Source organism: Monomorium pharaonis, chromosome 5 (genome assembly GCF_013373865.1).
Source record: "Monomorium pharaonis isolate MP-MQ-018 chromosome 5, ASM1337386v2, whole genome shotgun sequence".
Taxonomy (NCBI): Eukaryota; Metazoa; Arthropoda; class Insecta; order Hymenoptera; family Formicidae; genus Monomorium; species Monomorium pharaonis.
Window position 1 is genome coordinate 18,947,965 of NC_050471.1, and position 20,177 is coordinate 18,968,141.

General features: G+C 37.3%; 1 protein-coding gene across 1 annotated transcript in view; it reads right to left on the reverse strand.

Annotated features, from left to right (window-relative positions):
• Positions 1–1,445: 1,445 nt before the first annotated feature.
• LOC105835841 (protein FAM136A) overlaps positions 1,446–20,177 on the reverse strand; it is a 74,694-nt gene continuing 55,962 nt past the window's right edge. The window contains exon 3 of the mRNA XM_012679433.3: positions 1,446–1,695. Within this exon, the coding sequence (XP_012534887.1) occupies positions 1,495–1,695 (201 nt within the window). The 3' untranslated portion in view covers positions 1,446–1,494. The remainder of the gene's footprint in view (positions 1,696–20,177) is intronic.

Consider the following 20,177-nt stretch of genomic DNA (forward strand, 5'->3'; position numbering starts at 1 on the left):
GAGAGGAAAGGGTAGGAAGGGATGGGAAGAGGAAAGAGAGGAGTTCACGGAAGGTAAAGGGGTAGAGATGGAGGAGGGGGAGAGGGGAGAGAAGGAGGAAAGCTGGTGGGAAAAAGAAGAAAAGGAAAGGCAGAAGAGGGAAAGATGGAAAAAAATAGGAGAGTCAAGGTATAATAAATGGTATAGGGTGATAAAAGGTGAAGAAATTCCAGGATATCTGAAAAAAGGTTGGGGGGAAAGTAGATGGCAAAGAGTAGCAAGATTTAGATTGGGGAATGAGGTAAGAGAGAGAAGGTATTGGGAGGGGGAGGAGGATAGGAGATGTAGATTATGTGGAGGAGAGATAGAGAGTTGGGAGCACGTATGGGAAAGATGTAGGGATTGGGGTGCAGAAGGAGGAGGGAGCTGGCAGGAAAAGGCAGGCAGAGTATTGGGGGAGAAGGGAGAGGGGGAATGGTGGATGAGGATGGTTGAGAGAGAGGGAAGGGAGAGAAGGGAGGGGGGAAGGAGAGTGAGAGAGAATGAAAGAGAATGAATGGCAAAGAGAATGTAGAGAGGCACCTGAATAAAGAGAAATTGGAGAATAGAAAATAAAGATGAAAGTTGGAAAAGATACAAAAAGCAATAGGAAACGGAAGCCCGAGATAGGGAAAGCGTGTGTGTGTGTGTATATAGAGGTAGAAAGGAGTTGCGGCATGGACAGGAGACTGGCATGCGGCAGCTCATATAGAATAAGTTAGATGTAAGATAGTAATAAGTTAGAGGTTAAGGTTTGTTTTGTATGCGTGTGATTGGAGGATGTAAGAAAATTGTAACCCTGAGGGAAAACAAAATAAAGAACTAACTAACTAACTATATACATATATATATGCGTATACGCGCGCGCATAGATTTAAACGTAGCGCGACTTATCACGTGACCGCATTTAGTTCGATGGTTTCCGGGGACAGCGATAGAGGCGCTGAAAATCGTCGCCTGTTTTTACAAGAGGGAGTACGCATACCCTGGTGCACTCATAGACGGGACACTCTGCCTTGCGGGGTCGCGATCTAACCGCACACTGTAAAAACAGACATTATGATAAAAGTGTTCAACACAAAGAATGGTGTGTAGTGATTAAATACCCTCCTCGCGAGATCTCTAGCAGCGATCCCTAACGTACTTCCAACGAGGGGTACAACAGCTTTGTCTTGAGAAAAAAATGAAAAAAAGACATTTTATTTTTATGTAACTTATAACAATTTTTTTTATATAGGTGCAGTGTAAGGAAAAAGAGCAAAGAAGAATAAGATTAATTTGTTATCTTATGATTTTTTTTCAAGTTTATTGAATAAGTCATGTAAAAAATAATTTGGAAAAATTTATACAAATAATAGTTTTAAATGTTACATATATTTTGTATCTGCAAACAAATTTTCTTAGAGTAATATAATAAACATTTTTCATTAAAAGTAAAATACAGATAACATTAATTTCTTTCAACTAAAAAGAATATTACAAGAACTCATTTTTACTGAGAACTTTCTTCATTGTATTTTCTAAGGTTGGTAGTAACTCGCAATAAGAATCTACACATTTGGTGGCACACTTTTCAAATTCTTCGCTATACCTATCCACATCATTCTGAGTCGGATTTGGTCCCATTTTATCTTTTACATTATCATTGCATTCCATTATGCATCTTTGCAAGCGATTCTGTAAAATATCGTATTTTAAAAACTAAATACAAAAAACATTTAATTTGAAAACATATTTGACATATACATTGATATTTATTTGAAATATTTTGCCTAAAGTATCTATTAATCTAGATATCAAACTCGTACGTAATTCTAATAGTATATATACTGTGAAGTTGCAGTTTTGGTGCGGCGTCGCAGCATCCCTCCGCCGTGACAAAGCCCGAGCTCGCGCTTGCGAGTACGGCCAGGAGGTGTGGGGAGCGTATCGCGATCCTCGGTGGGTCACATTAGCGATATTATTTGCGATTATTAATTATATTTTCTTTGTATTTTGCGTATCGGCCTCACTCATCGGAAACATCGAGGAATATCGCGCAGGAATTCAGCCTTGACGAAGCAAAAAAAAATAAAAGACAGGGCCGAGGTACGAGGAAAGTACCGTGGAGGATTGGGACTCCGACAGAAGCCGCGGAAAAAGCGGCACGGCAGAAAACTCAACGAGGCGTCACAGCGGAAAAGCCAACAAGGCCAACAGCGGCGGAGGACCCTCCAGCTATAACGACCCTTCCGCATCGGCCTCGGAAAGACTAGAATGACTAGATAAGCCGGAGGGCCGCCAGCAAGGGAGGAGGATCAAGAGCCCCGCAATCGAAGGACGCCTCGCGAAATTGGGTCGCGTACATCGTTGATAGCGTATTGTCGCGAAGTGCATAATGCGTATCCCTTATTGGCTGATGCCACGCGCAGCCAAGTAGCGCACCCCCTGCGTGGGGCGCACCATCGACTTGCGATCGAACACCTCGCGTCTCGATCGCTCTCTTCCGCACCAGCCGTTGATTAACGTTTCGGCAATCCGGCAATCCTCAGAGATTTGTCATGGCGAGAGAAGGACGAGCGAGGGTCTTGGCAAGGACCCGGAGGAACGAGGAAGCCGGTAAGGTTACCCATGTAGTTTGATGAGAATTGTAAAGCCACTCGCAAGTCGGCGGATCGTGCCCACGTTCTGGGATCGAGATCTTTGGTATGAGTGCAGTACGCGTGGATGTACTAATTACTGTTCGGACAAGCGATCGACTAAGCGCAGCGGTCCGCCGCACAGTGTTCGGAAATCGAATATTTCGGGACAAATTACCGTAGAGCCGTCAATTTTCAACCAATCTTCATAAATTTTTTTTTTAATAAAGCTATTGGAATTTCTAAGAGATCCCTTGAGGCCGATTTTTTAATTTTTTTGCCAATTAAAACGTGCAAGCCTAAAATTCGAAAACCAAATAACTTAATAATCTCTTAATAATCTTACATCCATAATATCAAAACTGTTATGCTGATATCTCATATATAACAGTAAATGTACATCTGTGAACTTTAATAATAAACCACTACTAATGTAATTAAAGATATTCAGTTGCTGCCGTAAGTTGAGAGATATTTGAGGAAACATCCATCCCCTCTCCCCTTTCGTACCGTTTTTGCTTCGCGTTGCGGTTTCACGCGGCGGAACGTGAACACGCGTGACAGTACATGTTTGTATATGCGTGTATCCATCTTTTGAATTTGTCTTTTTACAAGCTTATTTAGTGGAAAAACTTTTTATGAAATTTTAAGCCTTTAGCTATGCGCCATTTTCCTTAACATTTCAATATTCTTTATCGTTATGTATATATATGTTTAAGTATACAAATCCGACCGAACAATTTTCCGCGGTATATGATATTAGGTAATGCAAATACCGGCAATATATCAACTTTGAAATTTCATATTTTAGAAATAATTTGTGCAAAAGATATAAATAGGCAGTGCTTTGGAAACATTTCGACACAAAGATTACAAGAATATGCAATAAAAAATAGGAACTTTCATTTTAAAAAATACCGCTCACATTGATTTGACCGACCAGACGTATAGATAGCGGTCGTTGTTAAAAAAAAATTACTATGGTGGAAAGCAGGGTTCTAAATAATGCATTACTTTTTGTAATGCATTACGGTTTCATTAAAAAATATTTTTTTAATCATTAATGCGAAGATTCTTAATTACACATTACTTTCTTAATAAGTAATTCGATTTTTTTAATTACACATTACTTTTTTAATAAGTAATGCGATTTTTTTCATTACACATTACTTTTTTAATAAATAATGCAATTTTTTTCATTACGCATTACTTTTTTAATAAGTAATGCCATTTTTTTATTACGCATTACTTTTTTAATAAGTAATGCGATTTTTTTCATTACGCATTACTTTTTTAATAAGTAATGCGATTTTTTTTATTAGACATTACTTTTTTAATAAGTAATGCGATTTTTTTCATTATGCATTACTTTTTTAATAAGTAATGCGATTTTTTTTATTACGTATTACTTTTTTAATATGTAATGCGATTTTTTTCATTACGCATTACTTTTGAAATAAGTAATGCGATTTTTTTCATTACGCATTACTTTTGAAATAATTAATGCGATTGTTCCTATTACGCATTATTTTTTAAATAATTAATTCGGTATTAAAATATTTTGCAGCTCAAGTTCAATTAGATCGAATAATAATTAACAATAATGCTAATCGTAAAAAACATTTTCGAATATTTTTCATACATTTATTCAATATGAAATGATGAGCGTGCACTTGACTTAAACCGAATCAAAAATGAAATGTAACATAAAATGCAAATTATGTGGTCACGAATTGGCAGGGTTCTAAATAATGCATTACTTTTTGTAATGCATTACGGTTTCATTAAAAAATATTTTTTCAATAACTAATGCGAAGATCCTTAATTACGCATTACTTTCTTAATAATTAATGCAATTTTTGTTCATTACGCATTACTTTTGAAATAATTAATGCGATTTTTTTTTCATTAAGTATTACTTTTGAAATAATTAATGCGATTTTTTTCATTACGCATTACTTTTTTAATAATTAATGATTAAAGAAATAATTATTTATTAAAAAAATAATAATGCATTATTTTTTAATTTGCATTTTCATTACCCTGGTGGAAAGTACCAACTTTATAAAGCTTAAGTGTGAAGTTTGAAGACGCTACGTTATTTAGTATTTGTTTGACAGTCATCAATAGTAAACGAGTGGATATAATTTGTCCACGTTCGAAATAGCCACGCCTAAATTTGATCATGTTCGAAATGGCCACGTTCGAAACGGCCACGTTGGAATGGCCACGTGAAATATTGCACGGAGTTCAATTTGCCCACGTTCAAAACAATCACGTCCGAAACGACCACGTTCGGAATGGCCATGTTCAAATTGGCCACGTATGTTTTACATAATTTCCAGTACAATGCACATGGATTAGCGACTTAGATGGGGTGGGTGCGGGAGAGGGGCCGAAGGCCCTCCTTCGGCCCTTCCTTCGGCTCTCCTCCCGCACCCACCCCATCTAAGTCGCTAATCCATGTGCATTGTACTGAAAATTATGTAAAACATACGTGGTCATTTCGAACGTGGCCGTTCTGAACGTGGTCGTTTCGAACATGGACAAATTGAACTCTGTGCAATATTTCTCGTGGCCATTCTGAACGTGGCCGTTTTGAACGGGGGCAAATTGATCAACGTGCAATATTTCCCGTGGCCATTCCGAACGTGGCCATTTCGAACGTGGTCACATTTACGCGTGACCATTTCGGACGCTCCCATAGTGAACTCTCTCAGCGAAATTAGAAACATGGAAGAAATTGGTCATCGTTATGTGATACAATACTTTCATTTGAAAAGTCTCAGTCCAACTAATATCAAAGCCGAACTAGATTCTACTCTGGAGGAGTTTGCTCCTTTGTTTACATCGCATTGGCCGACGCAATGAGGTGATCACGCCAGAAATGGTGAAGAAAATCCATAAAATGGTATTAAATGACCGTCGACTAAAAGTGCGTGAGTTAGCAGACACCGTAGGTATTTCAAAAAGTGATATACATTGCATATTGACTGAAAATTTGGAAATAAGAAAGTTGTGCGCAAGATAAGTGCCGCGTTTGCTCACATCGCGGTGGGCAAAATCAATGTGTTAAAGTTCGAATTGCTTTCTCACGCATCTTATTCACACATCCCAGATTTAGTCCCCTCGGATCATTTTTTCTTTCTCAAACTTGAAAAAATGGCTGGGTAGTAAAAGATTTGCCAACAATGAAGAGGTGGAATCTGCGGTTGATGGCTATTTTGAAGAGTTCCACGGTTCTTACTATAAACAGGGTATCGAAGCTATTGAACATCGCTGGGCAAAGTATATCGAGCTAAAAGGAGACTATGTTGAGAAATAAAGATAATTTTCCCCAAATTTTTTGTGTTTTCTTTGTTAGATCGAGTACTTCTGGGACTAACCTCGTACGACGACAAATTGGAAAGTCCTTGCTCCTATTTTTTCAGCCAAAATAATAAACGTGCAAGAAAATCAAAATGTAGGATTTATTCTATGTATCTTTTACTATTTTTCCATATAGTCTGTGACGTGGCGCGTCCGGCGCGCGCGTCACAAGGGCATAAGTCCGACCGAGGGGTCGATCGGGGGCGACTCCTCGCTAAGCCGAGGAGGATACGGTTCTGTTATTTTATTTTCTTTTAATTTTTTTTTTTTAGTCCACGATACCGTTTTCCGATTGTAGTTGCCAATCATTTAAAGTTAAGGCGCCGAGTGTGGGCTCATCTAAAGAGTGTGCCAAAGACGACGGAGGAGCAGCCGTCGTGGAAATCCTGTTCAGAGCAATCGACAGTGGAGGGAGCGCCCCGCCAAAAGTTTCCCCGCCGGGCCGTGCGTCGGCCCTGCAACGCGCTGCCGACACCGAGCCAAGAGTACCGATCGCGCCGAATTACAGCGCTGTGACACGACGACTCCCGGAAAGGGTCACGCCATGGGCACGCTACCGGGCTACAGACCGGAAGAGCGACCACAGCCATGTCAACCGCCAGCCGCCAAGATCGGTTCGGTCACGACCTGGCCAGCCGGACTAGCCGAAACGGCACGGCATGAGGGACCCCACCTGCGGAGCACGTGCCAATCAGGGACGCTCAGAGAGGTGAAGCACCGCGGCGCGGGATCGAGGATCACGTGCGTCAGGCGGATCCCCCTATCGGGAATCGACGAGCGCCCGCGCAGGCGCGGCGGCTCGAACCGGCCGGCGCGGGACCGGAGACTCCTCACTGTTCGGTAAGCCGTGTAATAAGGCGTATCACCGAGGACCAGCCCAGGGCTATCGACTTCGGCGAACAAAGAGTTTGGATTTTGTAAGGCCATCACTCGGCAGCCACGCGGAATTTAGTAAGATTCGGTAAGGCAGTCGACTTTCGTGCGGGACCAGATAAGGGATACCGTTTCTTGTCGTGTTACCGGTGATCCCGAATCCGATACCGTTTTTGCTGTTGTTTGTTCATTAGTGTTGAGAAACTCGAAATACAAAGTAGAGTCTTGTGGCCGCACGAAAGATCGGACCGACCGGCCCGAATATTTAGTTATTAAGTACATCCCTCTCGGACAAAGCCGGCACCGACAGTCATTTTGTAGTTGATAATTGCGTTCCGTATTACCGCGAATACTGATTTCGAACATATTATAATTGTTATGATTGGCGAGCGGAGAGCCTTGACGGCCTCCCGCCTCGTAGAGTAAATCTAAAGTTTCCGCATTCTCTTTGTGCCGACTTCTGGCTTCCGTCTTAACCACATCTTTGTGAATTTATGACGTTTTATTAAGTGGAGTAAGATTCACGATTTTCGTTGACACCGTACTCATTAATCTTTAACAAAATATATTTTAAAATTTGATATTTAATTGACAATTGTGTACCGATTCTCTTCTACGACCTGCCTCGATCCGAGCTCTCCACCCCCCCCCCCCTGGTCACTAAAGAACCACGCCCCTCTATCCCGTCGAGAAAAGAGCCACCGGCATTAGTAACGCTTCCTATCCGGCTACCGACTTATCGTTAATTGTTGTGTGGCGCGGAAATCCGCGCCTGGCGCCCAGAAATATAGAGCATTTCGGAGTTACCGTTCAAGCAGGCTACCGTTTTCGAATGCTACCAATTTCGCGAGGGAGCGTTACACGCGAGCTGTTATAGAGATTATTATCGTTAATTGGTCGTAGCCCCTCGGACCTGGCGGTTCCCGAAGGAAAGCTACGTCGCAAGTCACCACAGCGGTTCAGACATTTGTCCCATCGCACCACTAGTTTGGAGATGCCGCTGTTCTAGAATTCGACCGGATAGCGGTCTTCACTTTGTCATCGCAAATAAACCTCTTGGTATCGGTCATGTAATTTTCAGAAACGTGAAAAATGAACAGTTTCATATGAACTGAATGATTGTAGCTAATGGAATCATTGTGTTTAATTTTCACTTTTCACGAAATTTTATTTTCCAAAAATTACATGATTGATACCTTATTCTGCCAGGAACTTTTTCAGTGGACCGAACACGTGGTAATTACTGAGGGCAAGGTTTGGTGCATGCACTATACGGTGCATGCTCCAGAATCTCCCAACCGAATGACTGAAGTTTGTTGATATTCCTGTTTGCCGAATTCTACAATAGCAGCTCCAAACTAGTGGTGCGATGGGACAAATCCGCTATGGTGACTATGTGGAAAAATAATGAAAGGTACTGTTGTGCCCCTGGTTACACAGTATGGGATCACTGCCGTTCACTCCTCAAGATCAGGTTCCGTAGAAATATACCGAGAGTTGTATAAAAGAGATATATTTAATTCTAACTCAGTTACACTTTACAAATATTAACTACTATTAAATCCGTATTGATAAGTATTATTATTCGTTACGACAAATACAATAAATACGATAAATTATTACGATAAGCGACATAGATTCGTCGCTTGATCAATACGTAGTAAGCTCCTTCTCTGTCCGCGGTGCTTATAAACACTGCTTTTTTAGCCTATTGCTAGGGGGATTCTCCCGCGTCCAGTTCGTGTTTGGCTCGTGTAATTGCTGGCTACGTACATTCTATTACAATTCGATGGATTTCATGAAATAACCGGATGTATCGCCTGATGCGATTTCCGGTGTGAAGGCCCGCGCGAGGTGTCATCTAACACCCTTATCATTCGCGACATTCTCGGTGTAAGTGTATCTCACTCACAACAGTGATAATGCCAAGAGTTGTAGAAAAGAGATACATTTGATGCAAACATTTATACACTTTATAAATAGTAATTGATAAATCCGTTATGATAAATATCGTTACTCAGTAATGAACCCATTTCAACAAATAAGTACAATAAAATGTTATAATAAACCTCAAGTAATCGTCGCTAGTTTGACACACAGTGATCCGCTCGTTCTCTTTCCGCGGTGCTTATATGCACTGCTTTTCGGTCCGTTGCTGGGAGGGGGGGGGGGTTCTCATGAGTCCACGTGCCTTTGGCCAGGGTTCACTTGCTTAGACAGCAAGTGCTTGTTTAGTAGAATCCACCACAAAGTCGGAACATTTCGGATGACAATTGGTGTTACTCCGTGCGACGTTCGGTATGAAAGCCGGACGGTATTACACGCGCAAAATATTACTCGACACCTTTATCGCTCGCGTTATTCTTGGTGTGAGTGGATCTCATTCGCAACAAAGAACAATTCCTATATTTTGATTTTCCTGTATGTTTATTATTTTGGCTGAAAAAAATAGGGGCAAAGACTTTTCGATTTCCCCTCGTATATACGCATTTATTCGGCGCAAGGCACTACGATATCTCTTAAAAACAAAAACAAAATATTAAAAAATTCTCTTTTATTCCGTTTGGTCTCACAGCCGAGATGTGCATATAGCAATACAGTTTTGCATTCAGTACAGCTAAAGGCTAAAGGATAAATAGAATTTTGATAAAATTTTGTGGACATTTGGAACGAGACTGTCCCGACTGCGCACATAAACGATCAGACACAGTCCCAATTGGACACGGACCCGATTGGACACCGTCCCGATTGCGCACCAACCCGTTTGCACAAGGATCCGATTGCACACGGAGTCGTTTACACACGAACCCGATTACACACAATACGATTCCGCATCGCAGAATAATGCAAAAACAACCCAGTACAGAAAATAGCACAGAAAATTTATCATAAATATTCATAAATATTTTACAAATTTATTTTCAAAAAAATTTTTTTAAAGATTATATAATTACGCAAACGGATGCGTGTGCAAACGGGTCGGTGTGCAATTAATTCTGTGTCCGATTCAAATGCTATGTGTTCGATCGCTGTTGTGTCCAATAGGGTTTGTGTCCGATAGGGAATTACTACTGTGTCCCATCGTTTATGTGCGCAATCAGGCCTCATTCATTTGGAACATTGTAAATCAATGATTTTCTCAAAATTTCATCAAAAATTAATTAGTTTCAATAATACATAATTACAAAGTATCTGTAATTTTTTGTTGCAGTTACTGGAAGCGTAGCGTGCCATGTGGCTCCACGGGCTCTCCACGCGGTTATCACACATTCCCTTACTTAAAACTTTATTTTTATTTTTGATATTAATGAATAACTAAATAAATAAATTTAAATTAATAAATAAATAGAGAAATAAATAACTAAATAAACTAATGAGTAAATAAATAAAAATAAGTTCAATTAGAGATTATTTCAATTTCTTATTATTTTTTATTTTTAGTTGTTAATTATTTATTTGTGTACTTGTATTTATTTAATTATTTAAAATATTTATATGATTTAATTACATAATTCTCATAGTTGACTTAGCAGCGATAGGCAAAATTAACTACGGAGTGTTATACAAAGGTATAAAAAAGATTGTTGACAAAAAGTATTAAAATAAATTGTTACTAAACAATTTGTTTAAACAATTTTGTGAAGAATTTTAGCATGTGTCAATTATTAAAGTAATTTTTTTGTAGCGAAGAAGCTATCAATTTTTACTTAAAAACAGTTTTTAAAAAAATGTTTAAACAATGTTTTTAATACTTTCTTAATATCGACATGCATCATGCGTTCTTTTGCATGCGTCTCTTTACAATTTTTCCCGTAAAATTCGATACTATTATTTTAAATTCAAATAATAAAATAATTTGTATATCTACCATTTTTTATTTTTTTCTTATTATTTGAAAACATTTTTAAAAAAGGAAGAGTAAAAGGAATTAAAATTTTTTTATTTAAAAGTAAAACATTTTTACTTAAATTGTGGCTAAGATTTGTTCCACGTTTTACTTAAATAAATCGGTTCTTTTCAGAACCGCTTAATAGATAACAATCGGCCCTTTTTAGGACCACAAAAACCTAAAACGTGGAACAAATCTTAGCCGCAATTTATGTAAAAAATGTTTTATTTTTAAATAAAAAAAATTTTAATTCCTTTTACTCCCTCCTGTCCTCTTTTAAAAATATTTTCAAATAGTAAGAAAAAAATTAAGAATGGTAGATATATAAATTATTTTTATTATTTGAATTTAAAATAGCACCGGATTCTACGGGAAAAATTGCATAAGGAACGCATGATGCATGTTGATATTAAGAAATTATTTAAAAAATTTTTTAAACTTTTTTTAAAATTGTTTTTAAGTAAAAATTGATAGCCCTTCGCTACAAAAAAATCACTCTAATAATTGACACATGCAAAAATAATTCTTTAAAAATCGTTTAAACAAATTGTTTACTAACAATTTATTTTAATACTTTTTATCAACAATCTTTTTTATACCTTTGTATAATACTCCGTAGTTAATTTTGCCTATCGCTGCTAAGTCAACTATGAGAATTAAGTAATTGAATCAAATAAATATTTTAAATAATTAAATAAATACAAGTACACAAATAAATAATTAACAGCTAAAAATAAAAAATAATAAGGAATTAAAATAATCTCTAATTGTATTTATTTTTATTTATTTATTTATTAGTTTATTTAGTTATTTATTTCTCTATTTATTTTTAATTTAAATTTATTTATTTATTTAGTTATACATTAATATCAAATAAAATAAAAATAAAGTTTTAAGTAAAGGAATGTGTGATAAGCGCGTGGAGAGCCCGTGGAACCACATGGCACGCTACGCTTCTGCATACACCGGCCGCGCGCCGTCTGATTGATCAACTTCATTTATTAATAATTCAGTAAATAATAATCTAAGCCAAAATTGGTAAAAGATCTTTTAGTTTAAAATTTTACTCTCGTTCACTCTGTAAAATAAGAATTATTCATTCTGGGACACCCTGTATATATATGGCAATTTTTGGCAACCTATTGGCACATATACCAAACTGTACTAGAACGCTTTCGCGTGTTTGGTAATTTGTGATACAGGCATCACTAGCCGTTTTGGTACATACTTGATTTATATTACGCTGTACCAAGTAATAGAGTAGGGTACCTGAAATAAAGTTCGCGGTAAGTTGCAAAAACGCACTAAATATAAAATAAGTAACAGTATTTTAATTACAGTTATTCCGCAAACGTGAGTTTAAAATTAATTTTGAATTAACTAACAAACTTGTACGCTTATAAATTAAGGTTATACACTTATACGGTTAAGATTATACGCTCTTACTTATACACTTATAGGTATTATTCATTAAAAAATGTTGATTCTCTCTTCTGTGTAAGATTTATTACTTCTGCACTTTTAGGTTAGACATTTATTGAAAAAAAGATTCTTATGTGTAAGATTTCTTATTATTTAAAGATTCTATTACTTATTAATTTATACACAGAGACACAAAAAAAGTGGTTGGTCCGTCGGACCAGACTAGTCAACCCTTATGTATTTTGAACCGCTGAATCCGGATCCAAGGTCAGAATTGCAAAGTTAGCTCATATTTCCTAATATCAAAAAATTTTTTTTAAATGTTGGTCCGGCGGACCAGACTAGTTTATCCTTATGTATTTTGACCCGCTGAATCCGAATCCAAGGTCAAAATTGCTGAATTGGGTTATTTTCTCCTAATTTCAACAATTTTTTTTTAGTGTTGGTTCGGCGGATCAAACTAGTCTATCCTTATGTATTTTGACCCGCTAAATCCGAATCCAAGGTCAGAATTGCTAAATTGGCATATTTTTTCCTAACCTCAAAAAATTTGTTTTTTATGTTGGCTCAGCGTTATCAATGGAATTCTGTAATGTTGTGCAGAAAACATGCAACGTAAAGTGGGCTTCCAATGGTTGAAATAATCTCATATAAGGGAAAACCATCCTTATATATTTTGGGAAGACCTCGTGGAAAATTTCCGTTTGTGCATCTGAGATGTTTATAATCAGTTTCATCAATAATCCTGCCACGATTTTACAAGCTGATTAAGCTTAGAATTAAGTTGTAGGGTCTTTGTGAATTTTTTTATAAGTGAAACTGTCATTCAGTAAATTAAGCATCTTCTTATTATAATCTTCCCTGTTCATAATAACTGTGACTTGCCTTTTATCGACTCGCGTGACAAAGCTATCACCATTTGCTTGTAAAAATTTCCTACATTCGGCAAACTGGTTTAGAATATGCCTATTCATAAAGTTTACGATTTTTGTTACTAAGAAACTTGTGGAAAAAATTAGTCACAATGCCTCTCGTTTGATCAACTGCATTTGGGTATATTTTATAACAATTAACTTCAAAATTTTTTATTACGTTGGTAAGAGATCCTAAACGATCATATTTGTCAAATTGATCAATAGGTAACCCGAATTTTTCACCTAAACTATGAAATTTAAAAACGTGATCCGTAATATTTTTATTACTAATATTTACCACCCATTTTTTATAATCAAAATTAAAATAGTTATTTATAATAAGTTGACCGAGCAATTTAATTATTCGGACAAAAGATTTCACAATTCAAACATTATGACAGTAAAAAATATTTTAAAAAATAATTGCTTTCCTGACGAAGTTATTAATAAATATATTAACCAAAGAATTAAACTTTTATTATTAAGAAATTGAATTATCGGACACTTTCCTTTACCAATAGTTGGACAAGGGAAAAAACTATGATTGACAATAAAAGAGCTCTAACACTTCCTTACATAAATGGTATTACGGATGATATTAGTCACCATTTAAAAAGAATTGGAATTATCACACTTTTTACCGTTCCAAAAAAGCTTGATATGATCATTAAAAAAGATAAGTTAGACATTTTAAAGATAGCAAATGTAGTTTATCACTTAGAATATAATAATTGTAATTTTTCCTACATTAGGCAAAACGTCAGCTATTAACACGAATAAATGAACATAAGAATGATGTAAAAAAGAACGAAAGTGAATACTCAGTAGACAGTAAGCACAAGACTAATAGTAATCATGACTTTAATTGACAAAACTCTCAAATACTACACATTAAAAATAACAAAAAAAAAGCGAGATCACTGAGATGTTCTTCATAAAAAGGAAAATTCTATCAACTTACCGAAAGATACGGAAAATCTGAACACCCTGTACAATAGGATATAAGATGACTTAGTGTTTATTATCCACACATTATCTATTGTTATTGGACTTATCATTTTTGATATTTAACCGTCTCACTGACTCGTTACTTGTTGATGTATTTTATGTCATGTTTCTGCGTAATATAATATACTTTCTGCGTACTCTTAATTTATACTTAGTTTATATTTATCATTTTCACCGACGTTGGACATGTAAGTTTTTTATTATTTCATTTTTCAGTCCTTCCAGCTATATTATAGTTGTTTAAACTTTACTATGCAAACAGTAATTTTAAATAAACTTAAATTATTATTATAGAACATGTTTCTTTGTTGGTCCGAAATTATCAAACTGTTATGTCGTAATTAATTTCACTCACACTGTCTTGTCGAATGTGAATGATTAATTTCACACTGTGATTACGCGTTTTAAGAAACAGTTCATTTGAAATTACACAATCACAATTGTGAATCAAATAAGTCAGAGAGATAAAGAATTAAATTTCCAAAAGAAGAATTAAACACTCGCGATGGCAACGCCTAAGAGGACTCGGCCTCTGAGCCACTCTTTCGCAATAAACTTATTATTATTCGAAAAAATTATTAATCGCTACACGAAATTATGAGCACGTACAAATTGCGTCTGCACACGAGGAAAGTTACCACAGGAATGAATAATAGAAAGAAATATCTTAGCAACCGCGATCCTCATACACTTTCGGTAGTTTTTTATTAATTACAATTGACTGATAAATGAAAATATTTTGTTAATTAGCGTTATCGATCCGCATGTTGCTATGTGGCTGGAAAACGAGTCAGATCACAGTCGTCGAAGATTCTCTTTTCGGAGTACGCAATGAAGTTAAAGTAATTGAAATCTAATTTTCATGTGGCGATTGAATAATCGATTCAGAAAGCGCATAGTCAAATAGTCATGTATTTTACAAGTGTATCTTTTCGCACATATGAGTAATATTCGCGCATGTAGCGCGTGTCGTGCACGATTTCGCTTACGAACACACACCTTAAGAAGACCAAAACCAATGGTCGAAACGTTGTGTATCTAATAAACGGATTTGCCAGACAGTCGAGTTGACATTCTTTTTACTGATCTATTTTTATACAAAATAATTTTAATTTAGCATTACAAATGTGCAAAATTTTAATAAAATTATCTTTTCTTAAAAAAAGAATAAGTTTATTTTCTCTACAAAAGTAATGATATGAAGAAAATGCGCCAACTATGAAAATGGATGTTTATACGAACTAGAACATCTATTTTTACAAATACTTATTTGTACAAATATTTCAAATAAATATTTTAATACAAATGTTACTACAAAAACTTGACGCCGCTAAACCGAATAATTTGCTTTAATACAAAATCACTTTCTTATAATCTAACTTACATAACAAAATAATAATTACTTAAAATTAAAATTTTTTCACAATAAAAGTCATAATGGCATTATATACGTGTAACATATACACGTACACACACACACACAATACAACACATGAGAGGGAGAGAGAGAGAAAGAGAGGAGGAAAAGATAGAGAGAGAAAAGAGGAAAATAACATTGTGTAGTAATGTCTATACATATACATATGTACAGATATACATGACCTGCATAAATAATAAAAACGCTAAAAAACAGAAATTAATGCAAAAATAACCGAATTAGCTAGAAAGCGCGAACGAGATAATTACAATAAGAAAAAGGCGCGAAAAGAACAGTCAGTTAGACAAAGACGCGGACCCTGCAGACGACAAGTCGCGAGACGATAAGCAACGCGAGAACGCGAATATACTGTCACGCGTTTTCCTTGCGTTCCGTCGTGCGGAATCGCGACGCGGATCAAAAACAGTACGAAAGAGGGAGGGAGGATGGACGTTCCCTCGAATACCTAAGTTGTCGCTGAGCGATCTGCGGGATTTATCACAAATGTTGGGCATTTATCACAAATATCAGACACGCACTTTCGTCGCGTCAAATCTAAACGCGAAAGTAACACCAAGATTCCGCTTCACGCTCGCACGGAGTATTTAGCCGGTCACTTTCGGTAGAGGGGCGGGGCGGTATGCCACAGGCGAACGCTCGGTTACACGAGACGACACACAAAACGATACAAGAAATCACATATGCTTTGTAAAACAATTTAACAGCACGTTTATTCTGAAGAGGGAAATTAAAAATAAGTGATAATAAAAGAAAATTGAAATATAACAGAAATTTCGCTTAGCGCGCGGATGATGGAACTCGCGAGAGAATAATAAAAACGCTAAAAAACAGAAATTAATGCAAAAATAACCGAATTAGCTAGAAAGCGCGAACGAGATAATTACAATAGGAAAAAGGCGCGAAAAGAACAGTCAGTTAGACAAAGACGCGGACCCTGCAGACGACAAGTCGCGAGACGATAAGCAACGCGAGAACGCGAATGCTACGATCGCTACGCAACGCGAAATTACAACAAAAGGACGATGCGACATCCACGAAACGCAATCGACAGGGATTATGACGCTAAATTTTGCAAGAGCCGGAGCCCCACGCACAATCGCAGATACCGCGGCGCAAATTTTCGACGCACACCACGCGATCCGGCTAACACGCACCTCGCGCGGGAACGATATAGCGCTACCGGCCTTCTCCCGCGAATGAAGGCTCCTCTCGCTACGACCCGTGGCCACGATCCTCGGTGAGCGCGCTTCACACACGCTACTCTACGATACGCGACTTTTAGCTTCCACGAGTCCTTGACGGCCCACTGCGCATGGGAGTCGATTGCTCGTTCTAACACTAAGAAGTACGCCCTCGCGCACTGTACTACACTAAAGAGCTCGCTCCCAGAACGCTAGCGCGATCCACCGACTCGCGAGTGACTTTACAAAATTATACACGCGTTACGGGCAACCTCACCGGCTTCCTTATCCTTCTGAGTCCTCTCCAAGGCCTTCGCTCATTACGCCAGGAACTCGAGGACGACCGAGCTGCCGATACGCTATCTCGAATAGCTGGTGCGGTAGAGCGATCGAAAACGCAAGGTGCTCGATCGCAAGTCGATGTGTTCCCCACGCAGGGGGTGCGCTACGTAGCTGCGCGTGGCGTCAGCCAATAAGAGGTACGCGACACGCGCTTCGCGACAGCTCGTGCTCAACGGCGTACGCGATCCAATTTCGCGAGGCGTCCTTCGATCGCGGGGCCCTTGATCCTCCTCCTTTGCAGGCGGCCTTCCGGTCTTATCTCCCCGGGGTCGATACGGGAGGCTGGTTAAAACTGAAGGGTCCTCCGCTGTGGTTGGCCTCGTCGACTTTTCCAATGTCACGCCTCGTATAGTTTTCTGCCGCGCCGCTTGCCTCGCGGCTCCCGCTGGGGTCCCATGCCCCCGCGGTAATTGTCCTATGCCTTGGCCCTGTCCTCTATTTTCCGTTGCTCCGCCAAGATCAAATTCCTAGTCCTGTGCGGTGTTCCTCAGTGTTTTCGCCGAGTGAAGCGTCCGATACGCAAAATACAAAAAGAAATATAATTAGAATTCGCAAATATCGCTAATGTGGCCCGCCAAGGATCGCGTAGCGATACGCCGGGCCCGCCAAGCGATACGCTCCCTGCACCTCCCGGCAGCTCTCGCTAGCACGAGCTCGGGCCTTGTGACGGCGGAGGGTCGCTGCGACGCTGCAGCGAAACTGCAACGTCACAATACATATATGTGTATTTTATATCTTTTTCTCTCTCTCTCTCTCTCTCTCTCTCTCTCTCTCTCTCTCTTTTGTAAGTAATTCTTTTTCCTAAATATTATATAATATAATTAAAATCAAAGCTCGGAATTAAGTGTAGCCGACAGAATATGTCTACCTGAAGGTATTACATATAACGTAAAAGAAAAGATGAAAAATATAAACGGTTTATTTTTTGCAATGTATTGTATTAGGTAAAAAGCATGAAATCTTGTCTAAAACAATACAGACTACAATGTCACACAGCTGGTCTGCCGATGACGTGATCACAGGTTGCAATATCGGTAATATATTTATATGGATGCCCAAAGATCATCTATACGTTTTAGTCCATTTAGTAACTGTCATGCATTCTATGCAAGCCGGATATATTAAAAAGTAAGTATTTAAATACTTTATTGTTCCTGAAACAATTTATTATAATTAATACAATTCTCTTCATACATTTACAAAGATCACATAAAAAATTTTTTTATTTGTAATTAAATTGTAATTATACTTTTATAATTATGCTTATTGTTCATTTACAGTTATTGATAATAAATCTATTTTGTCCGTGTTTCACTTAATGCTCTTGGAACATACATTCATATGTTGGCTTGTAATGGGAAACAAAAGCGTGGTTCTTATGGAAATTGTAAATGTAGTCTATGGTCTTTAAGTAACCTAAGCTGTCACCTGCAAAGTTGGCAAGCTTCAGAAATTTCCATAAGAGCCACGCTTCTGTTTCCCATTACAAGCCAGCACATAATCGTATGTTCCAAGAGCATTAATTAAAACACAAACAAAATATGTTTATTATCAATAACTGTAAAAGAACAATCAATATAATTATAACTGTACTATTACAATTTAACTACAATCTTAACTGTAAAATAGCAATAAATATAATGCTATTAAATTGATGCAAAAAGAATAAAAAGTAAAATATGGGATGACGTGTCGTTCTATATTTAAGAAGTCGACTCGTAATCATTTTATAATCTTTTATCTCATGTATGCCTCGATTTACAGAAAAATAAGTTAGCGAATCAAAAATATAAATAAAAATTTTGAATGTAAACTTTGTAAATGTATGAAAAGAATTGTATTAATTATAATAAATTGTTTCAGGAACAATAAAGTATTTAAATACTTACTTTTTAGTTTTTGATTTGATTAAAAGCCTTATCTGTATATTTCTATGCCTTATCCGTATATCCAGCTCGCATATAATGCATGACGGTTACCACGTAATCAGCCGGCCAGCTGGATGACACTATAGCCTGTATACTTTGTTGTAATAGTTTTAAACAAGATTTCACGTATTTTACCTATTTTAAAATCTAAAAAGATGATTATACGATATCTTTAAAAGCCACACAGTAGCAATACGATATTTTTTTAAATAAAAATATAACACTTGTAACTATTTTCTTACTTGGCCTGCCATAGATAACATACTTAAAAAACTAGAAAGTACACCTTTAAATAATTCTTTTGTTATGAATTGCCAATTCTCTATATGATAGTTCATTAAATTTAGAAGGAGATGAACCTCGGTGAACTTCTCATCAACAGCAGCTGTTATGCATATATTGGCACACTGTAAATTCCGAGCTTTGATGTTAATTATAATCTTTCTTTCCTTTTACTCACACGGACGGCGCGGACTTGACCGCCAATCAGCGATTCCAATTCAGATACTCAGCGCCAGTCAAGATAATCCGCCAGTCAAGATAAGTCCGTGTCAACTTGTACAGCCATCTGGCGGCGCGGAAAGCAACAGTACAAACTCCTACCATTTATCCTGGCAGCTGGGCGACGACGACAATAACAATGGCGACGACGAAGTTTCTTAACCAGATTTACTCTTAAATGATAAACTTTAATCGCGCGTAAATCATGTAGCGGAAAAATAAACACTTTTATTATATAAATTCGATGCAAGCTATCCATTAAACCTATTTAGAAATCCATCGATTCAGTCGTTATTGAGAATCCAATAACTACGGATTATCGCACACGACGTCTCGTGTAATAGAGGCAGCAGTGGTGCCTCTCGCTGCGCGTACACTTGGCGCGAGGCACTACCTCTTGATATTTTAGTTTTGGTTCTAAAGTTTTGTTGTTTGTTTCAACGTAATTTATCGGTAATGTAGATAAAGCATTTGCAATGATATTTTCTTTGATTCCGATGCATTCAATTTTGTAATTAAAAGCAGATACAAAATACCAATTCTGTAATCTATTTGGTGCCATTTTCGATATTCCTTTAGCTAAACCGAACAATTTGTTCTAATACAAAATCGCTTGCTTACAAATTAATTTATATATTAAAATAATACGTATAACATTATACACCCACGCATGACA